We start from the raw sequence: 11,632 nt of genomic DNA on the forward strand, positions 1-11,632 counted from the left end.
ATAATTATTATAAATATTGTATTAGAATCTATATATTAAAATATGTTTTTTTTATTTTATCTGGATGTGGTTCGAGTTTGTAAAAAGTAATAATGTAAGTTTTGCATAAAAACAGTGTAATTTTGTTGTATCATAGTTGGAGTTGGTTTAAGAATCGGTCCAATTCATGAACCAGTAAACTCCTTCTCTCTATAATGTGTATTTAATTATTTCTTTTCAGATGCCCAATCAAAGAAATGCATCAGATGACTTTGATATACCACCATCATTAGAGTACAGAATTAACAATGAAACATAAGACAGAGAAGAATGAGACACTTGAACGTGAGAATTTTAATGGAGAAAGCAACTATACTTGTTCTTTTTCTTTTTTCACTCCACATTCAAAAAATCTACACCGCTGAAATTGACTTGATTTCAGATTCAAAGTTCTTGACAGAAGCTGACACGTTGGTCTCACCGGGTGGAAATTTTGAACTAGGGTTTTTCAGGCCAGGAAGCCCTGAGAACAAATACGTTGGTATTTGGTACAAGAAAATCTCTGTTCAAACGGTGGTTTGGGTTGCCAACAGAGACTTCCCAGTCAACGGTTCATCATCCGCCACACTGAGGATCATCTCTCCAGGAAATCTCGTCCTCATGAAAGGGAACGACACCAATGATGTAATCTGGTCATCCAATACAACCTCATCAGGTAACGTAACTGTACAACTTGACGACACTGGAAATTTAGTTGTTAGAGAAGGAATCGGCGAGAAGATTCTCTGGCAGAGTTTCGATTATCCAACTGATACACTTCTACCTGGAATGAAGTTAGGGAGAAGTTTCTTGACTGGTAAGGAAAGACACCTATCTTCATGGAAGAGTAATCAAGATCCAGCTCCAGGTGAATTCACATGGAGCGCAGAAACAAGCGGCTATCCTCAGATCATACTAAAACAAGGCACAACAGTCATCTTCCGAGGTGGACCATGGAATGATGTTTGGTTTAGTGGGGATTCTGCGTCCACTAGGAACATCGTTACAGGAGATATGGTTATTAATGAAACAGAGGTGTATTACACTTATTCTCTTCTTAATAGTTCTGTTATCTCAAGGCTCGTATTGAATTCATCTGGCCAGTTAGAACGTTGGGTGTGGGTTACTGATGTTAACAAATGGCAGATTTTCCTTCAGTTAGAAAGAGATTTCTGTGATGGGTACAACATCTGTTATGGTTATGGAACGTGTAGCAGTTTAACCTCAAAAAGATGTTCTTGTTTAGATGAGATAAGATTCGTGCCCAGAAACCAGAAGGGATGGGAGATGGCAGATTGGTCGGGTGGTTGTGTGAGGCGAACACCATTGGATTGCAAAAATGGAACCGATGGGTTTATCAAGTACTCTAATGTGAAGTTGCCTGATACAGAGTCTTCATGGTATAACGTGAGCATGAGCCTGAACGAATGTAAAGAAAAATGCTTCAAGAATTGTACTTGTATGGCCTATTCAAATATAGACATCAGACGTGGAGGAAATGGCTGCTTGCTTTGGTTCAGTGAACTTTTGGATATGAAAGAGGTACCTGATAGCAATGGTGGTCAGGATATCTTTGTAAGAATGGCTTCCTCGGAATTAGGTATATATTCAGCTCTTTACACAAACATAATTTGAATAGGTTCTTAAATAATATCTCACCATGTAAAATTACTCAATCAGTACACGAGAAGAAGGAGAGAGCAAACCTCAAGATCATCTTACCAGTAGTTTTTCTGGGGGTTCTTCTGATAGGCTTGAGCTCTACATGGTTCCATTATGCATGTAGAAAAAGGCATCATCAACAACTGAGGAAAGGTAAGAAAACATTCACGATTTTAACTGTAAATTGGTTGTAAGCTAATAGAAAGAAGAGTAATATTAAATCTTGAAGCAGATTCAGGGGAATTCTTCGATGTTGGTCGAAGCCAGAGAGATGCAATGGAGCTACCATTGTTTAGCTTTTCTACATTAGCTAGAGCTACTGCTAGGTTTTCGCCAGATAATAAAATTGGGGAAGGTGGATTTGGATCAGTTTATAAGGTAATAATAATACTCAAAGTTGTGAACTGAGAAAGAGACATGTAAGCAATTCATCTTCACTGTTTATATTGTTTTTCACATGGCCAATAATGATCTCTAGGGTGTGTTAGAAGAAGGACTGGAGATTGCAGTTAAGCGTCTATCTACGACTTCAAGCCAAGGACTTGATGAGTTTAAGAATGAAGTCATTTGCATTTCAAAACTTCAGCACCGAAATCTTGTTAGACTCCTCGGATGTAGCATACTGGGAGATGAAAAGTTGTTGATCTATGAGTACATGCCAAACAGAAGCTTAGACTTGTGTTTATTTGGTCAGAATCACTTAAACGTCTATTAATTTAATGTTTACGAACGAAGCATTCTCAGGAACTGAATATGACTACATCTTCATGTTGCCAGATAAGAAACGAAGCAGCCAACTTGATTGGACAACGCGTTTTAACATTATCAAAGGAATCGCTCGAGGACTTCTTTATCTGCATCAAGATTCACGATTACGAATCATCCATAGAGATCTTAAAGCTAGCAATGTTTTACTTGACAAAGACATGAACCCTAAGATATCAGACTTTGGGATGGCTAGAAGCTTTGGAGGAAACGAGTCTCAAGCAAACACACAGAGAGTTGTTGGCACATAGTAAGCTTGATAATCCAACTATATATATATATATATATATATATATATATATATATATATATATATATATATATATATATATATATATATATATATATATATATATATATATATTCAACTTCTCTTAAGTTCATTTATTTTATTGGGTGCAGTGGTTACATGTCCCCGGAGTATGCATTAGATGGTGTTTTCTCATTCAAATCGGATGTATTTAGCTTTGGTGTTTTAGTGCTAGAGATAGTGAGTGGGAAGAGAAACAGGGGATTCATGCATTCTGAACATGACAATAACCTCCTTGGACACGTAAGTTTCTCGGCCACAAACTACTCCTTTGATTTATAAAAATATATCCTCCAACTATTTTTACATGAATTTTATTCAGGCATGGAGAATGCATAACGAAGGCAGGTCAATGGAGCTCATTGATACATCTTTAAGCCAATCAAGCAATTCATCGGAAGTTATACGATCAATTATAGTGGGGTTGTTATGTGTTCAACAAAGTCCAGAAGACAGGCCAAACATGTCATCTGTTGTTTTAATGTTGGGCAATGAGGGTATACTGCAGAAACCTAAGCAACCAGGTTTCTTCATAGAAAGAATCTTACATGGTGCTGATGTTTCTTCATGTAGTTACCCAACGAGTTCAACCAACGATTTAACTGTTACAGAGGTAGTTGCTCGATAGGAAGAACATACATAGCTTCAACCTCAAGTCTTGTTCTTTTTTCTTTTCATTAGCACCTTCAAATGTACGGCTATCTATTACCTCTGTTTCAAAACTTATCTACCACAATGGTTTAGTGTAAAAATGATAGTTTAATTATGCGCTTTTTGGGAAAACAAATTAACCCAAAGCCTACTTTTGAGCTTAATAAGTTTGCATTCCCGATATCCGATTTGCGAGTGGGATATGTCAACCAAAAGACTAGTTACAAACAACGCATTTTAGAAAAAAAAAAAAAAAAAGTGTTAATCGGAGTTAAAACAAATAGTTTGTAATAGTGTTAAAATGGTACTTTATGTTTTTTTGCTATTTATTTTTAACATGAAGCCTACTACTTTGGAGCTGAATAAGTATGCATTCCCAATATCTGAAGTGTTCTATATCAATGGAAAGAACTAGTTACAAACAACATATTTTATTAAAATAACATGTTATTGGGAGTTAAAACGAATAACTTGCAGTAGTGTTAAAATGGCACTCTATGTGTTTTTTTGGCAAAAAAAATTTACATGAAGCCTACTTTAGAGCTTAATTAGTACTCCAGTATTTAAGAAACACTAAGATAAATCAATTATATTAGACATTAAATAGATGGGTTGTTTAAATGGAATGTAGGATATACACTTTCCTTATGTGAACCGCTCCTAGAAGCCCTATGCTATTCATTGTCCCTAGTATTTCTCGTGTGTCGTGACCTGTTCTTGGACGTCCCGAACAATTGCTTATCATATGTCCTATGACCGCATATATAACACTATTTTCTTATTGGTCGCTCACCTTATGATAGAATACGGTCTGTGTTTAGACCTCCTGTTTCTGGGTGTCTGATATTTGTCTATTATTATTATTATTATTATTATTATTATTGTTGTTGTTGTTGTTGTTGTTGGCCTTACAATCATAAGACCAACGAAGTTCTCCCAATCAGATTCCTCGTAGGTATTCCCAATGTCTCGGTATAGGAAGCTTTCTATAGCATACAACACACATTCTTCATAATTGATTAATTGTAGATCATTAACACTCTTAATAAAGGGACCACAAGGTGTGCCAAATAGTTTCCAATGTCTACATGTAAATGCATTTTTTTAAACGTCAAGTATGATATTCCTTTTTAAGTCCTTAATCTCAAGTCTGTGGTTTGAGATCAAATGGACCGTTTAATTAATACTGCCATTTTTATGTTTTTTTCACTTTTTTTTTTTATCTTCATCGGCCCATTTGGTGAGAGTGTTGTTGGTAATGACACTAAAACAAATAACATTTCACAAAGTTAATATCAAATATCTGAAAGCATAGTGATTAATATCAAAAGATTAACACCTACAAAATTGTGATTTTGAAATTTTCACTACTACATTGTTACACTGGAAAAATCCGATCAAATATTTGGCTGCAAAAAGTATTTTATAGGAGTTTTTGCTCTATTTTGTTGAAGCAATTATAAGAAAACTAAATTAATTCTTGAAATTTTCCAGAACTTCTCATTTGTTGGTGGGATTATGGGTAAAATCATATTCGTGTTAAAAATGAGTTTTAGATAGTTTGGTGTATTTAAAACACTTCATGCACAAGTTGGAACATTTTAACAACATACTTTGATCATCAAGCATCTTAGACTTGAAGATCAACACATGCATGTTGGTTAAAGGCCATGCATGAGTTTGAAAAGTTTAAAAATTGTTTTTGAAAGAAAACATTGGTTAATATTATGATATCTCCACCAAAACTTGTATAAAAGTGGTTTGTTTTGATTTTGACATAGGTTTGGATCATGGGATTCCACAATTTGCAACATGCATGTTGTTTTATTATGAAAACCTACCACTATCATCGTCAAAATTGTGGTTATGGTATGTGGTTTAAAATCTTTTCATAGAATGGAGTAGAAGTAGAAAGAAATGCAAAATGGTGGAATTATGAGTAGAAATGAAGGAAGATCATGCTTGGCTTTCGTGATTACCTTCAGAAGAACACTTAAAGAAGATGATTTTTGGTGTGGAAAGAACTTATTGGCTGCTAATTTTCGTGAATTAAAAAGGGAGAAAGAGAGAGTTGGGTGGTGTATGTGGTGGAGTGTACGAGAGAATAAAGAAAGGAAGATGAAGTGCGAAGGAGAAGTAAATGATTGAAATTATTGGGAATGGGTGCCTTGGAGAGAGGGTGGACGAATTTGTGGAGGATGAGAGTAGGAATTGCAATGGGTCGGGTTCGGGGCGGGGCATGGTTTCCTAAACCCGCCTCGATATTTTTCGGGCTTCTTATCGGTGCGCCCCATTGGGTTTCGGGTTTTCCGGTCACGTTTCAGGTATCTTATCGAGTTTATAACAATTCATAATGAAATCTTTATTTAATTTTCGGGTACCCTGATGTATTATAAAAAAAATACAAGTTCTAGCCTCCCTTTTAAATTAAAAATATGATCCATCACTTTAATAAAATAAACCGGACGTTATATTAAAAAAATTGATTTAAGTTTAGTGTAATACATCAAAACACAAAAATAATCATTCACACCAGACTGTTAATAACTACAAAGATTATTTGATTTAAGTTTAGAGTAATACGTCAAAATATAAAAAATGATCATTCACACCAGATGTTTAATAACTAAAAAGATTGTCCGCAATAAATATTTCATCTTTGAATGAGTGTGATTAACATAAAAAAAGATATATATATATATATATATATATATATATATATATATATATATATATATATATATATATATATATATATATAAGGGTCGGGGCGAGAATAACCCACTCCCTGCCCCAACCCAATAAAAAACCCGATAACGACCTGTTACCCTACCCGAAATGATCGGGTTTCGGGTTTGCCCATGGAGTTCGGGCTTTTTTGCCATCCCTATATGAGAGAGGCCATCTCTCTCATAATTACATTTAAATCATTTTCCCACATTTTATAAAACTTAAAAAAAAATTATAAAATGTATTTAGGTTTTGACGTATGCATTAATCTTTAATAATTTAGCTTATAACTTTAAGAATAAGATAAATGGTTTAATCTTTCCTATCTTTGATTATATCCAATAATTTAATTATTTTAACTTTGTATTAAAAGGTTCATAACAAATTTTATGGAGTTTTAGGTTTTAAATTTTATAAAATTTAGGGTTTTAAGGCTTTTAGGGTATTATGATTTATTAGATATCTAACCACATATGGAGGTGAAATTAAAAGATTTCAGTTTATTATAGGGTTTCATATATATATATATATATATATATATATATATATATATATATATATATATATATATATATATATATATATATATATATATATATATATATATTCCAATTATAAGAAATGTTTGTAGCTTGTTCTAATTCGGGTATTGGCATTCTCTACAGTAGTTGAACAATTCAATTGAATTGTAAGAGTCAAGTATATTATTCGTTAATTTTAGTTGGATCCAAGTTTCTACATAATTTTGACCTGATTTCAACTGCTAGGTCAAATGTATGAGGTGTGTACATGATTTATGCAAAGGTGTTGAAGTCGAAGAATGACCTTAATTTGACAGTTGTCACAATTTTTAATTCGAAAAACTTAGGAAAGTATTCAAATGAATCACTATAATACCGTATCGCATCCAAATGCTAGTGTGTGTGTGTGTGTATACATACATACATATATATATATATATATATATATATATATATATATATATATATTTCAAAACTTCTAGGAAATCGAATTAATCTCGGAGATCACGACCTCTCGACATTACATCCCGATTTTCAGAACAACTCGAGAACTACTCTACCAAGTGGGTGTTATAGCCCCTCTTTTGTATTTACTTAGTTTGGAGGTGAATACATAAACTAAGTATTATAAACTATACAAAAATATTATTACATTACTTTTTGACTATTTACGGTACGCGAGAGTTGGTTTGAAAGGCAGTTTGGGTTGTTGGATTTCAGAACGGCTTAATTGCTAAAATGGTCCTGCCCTCCGGTGTTTCATGTCTGACCCTGTCTGTGTATTGTCATTGAAAAATATTGTTTAACACTTATATATTATAAGTAAAAAATGTCGTTTTAATGTACGATATCCTATTATGTTATGTTGTTAGAATTATACAACTATTGAAATAACATATGCCTTTTTCGATAGAGTTTATAAAAGAAACATACTTAGTTATAAGAGTTAGTTCCTTATACTTTATACACATGTCAAACATAATCGGATTTTATAAAATTGATGTCATGAAACAACATATTCCTTTTACTATAGATTTTATAAAAGAAACATACTTCGATACAAAAGTTAGCGCCTTTTACTTTACGCACATGGCAAACATACTCGACTTTTATAAACTTGATGTCAAGAAATTCATTACGCCTAGAACTTACCCACAAATAAGTTAAGGCTGATAGTTAATCACAAACTTTTTAGTTAAAGGCTTTTTAGTGAGTCTAAACACTTAGCATACCCAAACTACTATAATCGTTAATCTTCGGAGCGATATACATATGTATAGGTTGCACGTGTAAGTGGATATGGGCCCTTTTTATATTATGTTGGGATGTGCATGTTTTGCATGTTGGGCGGGCCTTAGTAAGTATGTTAGGCGGGGCTCGATTGTATGCTGGTAAGGGCCCATTATGATGGGCAGGGCCCGGGACTATATATGATTATATGGTATTTTAGCAACTCACTAAGCTTTGTTGTTAAGTTTTTATGGTTTAGCATTTTCAGGTACTTCAAGCTTGAAAGGGAAGGGTCCGACGTGCTCACACAACATCCCCTTGATTTTATTCTACATTGATATTTGACTTCACTCTTCTATTGAGAATATTTTATACTATGGTTGTTGTAGAAAAATTGGTTGTATTTTGGATGTTTGAAAAATGAAAATTTTACCATTGTTTTTGGTTGTTTCAAAGATTTGTATTTAGGTTGTTTAAAAGGGGAAACTGAAGTGTCAATCTAAAACATCCCAAAATACGACCCAAAATTTTTTGTTTAATCATTACTAAAACCATTATATCAATGTCATACAATAAAAACCCATACGTCAATATCTCAAAACCATAATAAAGTATTATGAGAAAAACTATATCAAGACTGTATCAAATCATATCTACGAAAATCTGAATCAACTCCTAGGACAAAAACTGAAGCTGTGGTGTGTGCGATGCTATCATCCCGAGCTCTTCCCTTTACTTGCAGAAGTACCTGAAACCAAAATTGAAACTGTAAGCACGAAGCTTAGTGAGCTCCCCCAAACTACCATATACCATACAATAACATATAAAGCACATACTGGGCCTTGCCCACTGCATCGGACCGAAGTCCGGAAACTTCATCGGACCGGAGTCCGGAAACTGACCAGGGCCTTGCCATCTGCATCGGACCGAAGTCCGGAAACTGCATCGGGCCGAAGTACAGAAACTGCATCGGACTAAAGTCCGGAACTGACTGGGACCTTGTCCCCTGCATCGGACCGATGTCCGGAACTAGCTGCATTGGAACGAAGTCCGGAACTGACTGCATTGGACCGAAGTCCGTAACTGACTGAACATAGCATAGCATAAACACATATCAACTAGCATAAACACATATACTGCATACTGCATCGGATTGAAGTCCGGAACACATAACACATAGACATGCTTGAATCATAAGCACATCAAGCACCCTGAACTACAGTATTGGACCGAAGTCTGGAACTAACTGCTAACTAAATGGGTCAGCATTGTGGCTGTAGACCCGTTCCTACTGGAAGGAACACTCGCCTCGCAATGCTGACTGCTGAACACCTGAAGAAGTTATCCCTGACTGCTGCTCCGGCTGCTTCCCGGCTATCATGGACATATAAAATACTTAATCAGAATAGGGATTCCTCTATGGGTAAAATTGTTGGAATAGTGTCTAAGGCTGCAACTATATTTGGCAAGTATTTGACCCGGTTGTGGATGGTCCTTTTGGGTTGCCTTCACCATAGCAACTTGACAGGATGATTTATAATGAGAGAATAAATATTATTAATATATTATGTGAATAATGAAAAAGAATAATAATATTGTTATTTAATTAATATAAGTCTTAAATTAATTAGGAATTAATTTGGTGACTTAAAGAGATTAATTAAATAAAAGGGCATAAACTGTCAATTGTATGATAGTTGTACTTTGGGCTATAATCCCTTATGGATAAGGGGTGGACGATTTTAGGGTTAGGATAGGCCTAGAAATCGTCCAAGGCTTATCATAAGGAGATTGGATTGCTTAGGGCCCAAGTTATCCAATTAGGGTTTAAGAGTGAAACCCTAGGAGCCTCACAAGTATAAATAGACCCATGAGATCAAGGAAATCAAAACTCTTGCCTTTGAAAGAACCCTGGCCGACTTCTTGCCCTCTCCCCTATCTCTGTAATCATCCTCTTGCTAAGTTGGTGTTTGTAAGCCATTAGAGGAGTGACATTTGTGACTCTAAGCTCCAAGGACAAGAAGATTCAAGCAAGAAACTTAAGGTAATCTTTTAGATCTGTTTTTCCTTGTGTTATTATACTAGATCTATCATCAAAGTCTTGGATACATTGCATGTTCAATTAGAGAAACCTAGATCCAAGCATTAGGGTTTCTATGTGCACATAGGAATTTTCATATGGCTAAAACCCATCAGTGGTATCAGAGCCTTGATTGGTTTCTATTGAATTGATGCATTGGTTGCTTGATTGTTGATTGCAAAATTCGATTTTTTTTCTTCTGCCTGATGAACTCGGCGAGTCCCATAGTGGTACTCGGCGAGTAGGCCTCAACTCGGCGAGTTCGAGCGTCAGAAGGAGCTAAGTTCGGGATTTCTTGCTGTTTATCTTATGGAAACTTGCATTTATCTTAATGGGTCAATATAAATCCGATTTTAACATATATTTGAGTATATCCTTGACCGAATTAAAGATATTTACCAATAAATTGAATAATAATTTCCTTATGTGATAATTGATTGATTATTTTAATTAAATTGGTAAATTGTTGTGCAAGAAATAATTAAATAAATCATATATGAATAATTATGTGATTAAATGTTAATTTGTACTATTTGTTATCTGATCCCTTATGTTTTGAAAATTTTAAAACTTGTCCTCAAGTTTTGAAATTTATGTTTTGTGATTAAAAGTTTAATTTAGACAATTTAAATTTCAAACCCTAGAATTTTACAAGTTTAAAATTCAACCCTATACTAATATAATATTACAAGATTAATATATATATATATATATATATATATATATGTATATGTATAATTAAAATGCTAGTCTTACCGTTAGTAGGCCTCATTCACGAAGCCGGTCTATAAGGTGGGTATAAGGTTGCTGCCTATAAAATGGCGCTTAATGGGTGTACACTCTCACCCACCGCTTGCTTGATCGGTGGAGGGTCGTTAGCCGAACAGGTAGGATAAGGCAACTCTACCTCCTCATTAAAAGTATAATATTAAATACAAAGTAACTACATGTTTTTCAAATTCCAATCCTAGTTACTTTAGGAAAAGTGAATTGATGCAATCCCATGAAATTACACTTTACACCCTTGCTAATAAGTTAGTGGAGCGTGTGTGGTTTACCGGCACACTAATTAGTTCTAAGCAAAGGTAGCAAAGGGTGATTCATTGTTTATCATAGTTCGATGGAGCGTGTGTGGTTTACCGGCACATCGAATAGGTAATTGTTACAATGAAGGCACCGTGTAGATTTGCATGGTTATTCACACCCACTTTGTGATCCTCGGTATCCCAGTCACAAACGAGAGGGGCATATCGAGATTTAAAGATGCCATTGAAAAGTTTAATGAATCTCATCGAAACCTAGGAATTCTAAATACATTTAGAACTTAAAGTTAGGTTTTCATGGTGGAGAATTAGTGAATCGTCATTCACTTACCTTCAAGTTGTTTGCATGTTGGATTACGGCATCCCTTTTCTAATATGTAAATAATGTTGTTGGATCCTAGCCCTAATTTTTCTCATTGGGTGATAATTAGGGACTTTAAATTCTAATCAATCTTTGTCCTTTCTATTTGTAGATGTCGAACGTGAACAACGCTGCTGCTAGCTCGTTCACATTAATGAGCCTTTGCCAAAAGGTGACTTTCGATGGAATAGACTTTAGCGAATGGATAAGATACATTTGCACGATTGCTCGCTACGAGGACAAGGAGTATGTCCTTGATGA

At 34.7% G+C, this 11,632-nt stretch overlaps 1 protein-coding gene across 1 annotated transcript; it reads left to right on the forward strand.

Annotated features, from left to right (window-relative positions):
- Nucleotides 1–187: 187 nt before the first annotated feature.
- Nucleotides 188–3,521, forward strand: LOC111901031 (G-type lectin S-receptor-like serine/threonine-protein kinase At4g27290). Its single transcript, XM_023896897.3, has 7 exons — nucleotides 188–1,618; nucleotides 1,699–1,833; nucleotides 1,913–2,058; nucleotides 2,159–2,369; nucleotides 2,458–2,695; nucleotides 2,848–2,998; nucleotides 3,078–3,521. Exons 1-7 carry the CDS (start codon nucleotides 310–312, stop codon nucleotides 3,381–3,383), a joined length of 2,496 nt encoding a protein of 831 aa, XP_023752665.1. The 5' UTR covers nucleotides 188–309; the 3' UTR covers nucleotides 3,384–3,521.
- The last annotated feature ends 8,111 nt before the right edge of the window (nucleotides 3,522–11,632 follow it).

Source organism: Lactuca sativa, chromosome 7, assembly GCF_002870075.4.
Source record: "Lactuca sativa cultivar Salinas chromosome 7, Lsat_Salinas_v11, whole genome shotgun sequence".
Classification (NCBI taxonomy): Eukaryota; Viridiplantae; Streptophyta; class Magnoliopsida; order Asterales; family Asteraceae; genus Lactuca; species Lactuca sativa.

Bases quoted from the DNA above. Each gene is read 5' to 3' on its own strand.
- LOC111901031 (XM_023896897.3), top strand. From the start codon at position 310: ATGAGACACTTGAACGTGAGAATTTTAATGGAGAAAGCAACTATACTT. The intron at 1,834-1,912 runs GTAAGAAAACAT...ATCTTGAAGCAG, and splicing joins TCATCAACAACTGAGGAAAG to ATTCAGGGGAATTCTTCGAT. The intron at 2,059-2,158 runs GTAATAATAATA...AATGATCTCTAG, and splicing joins GATTTGGATCAGTTTATAAG to GGTGTGTTAGAAGAAGGACT.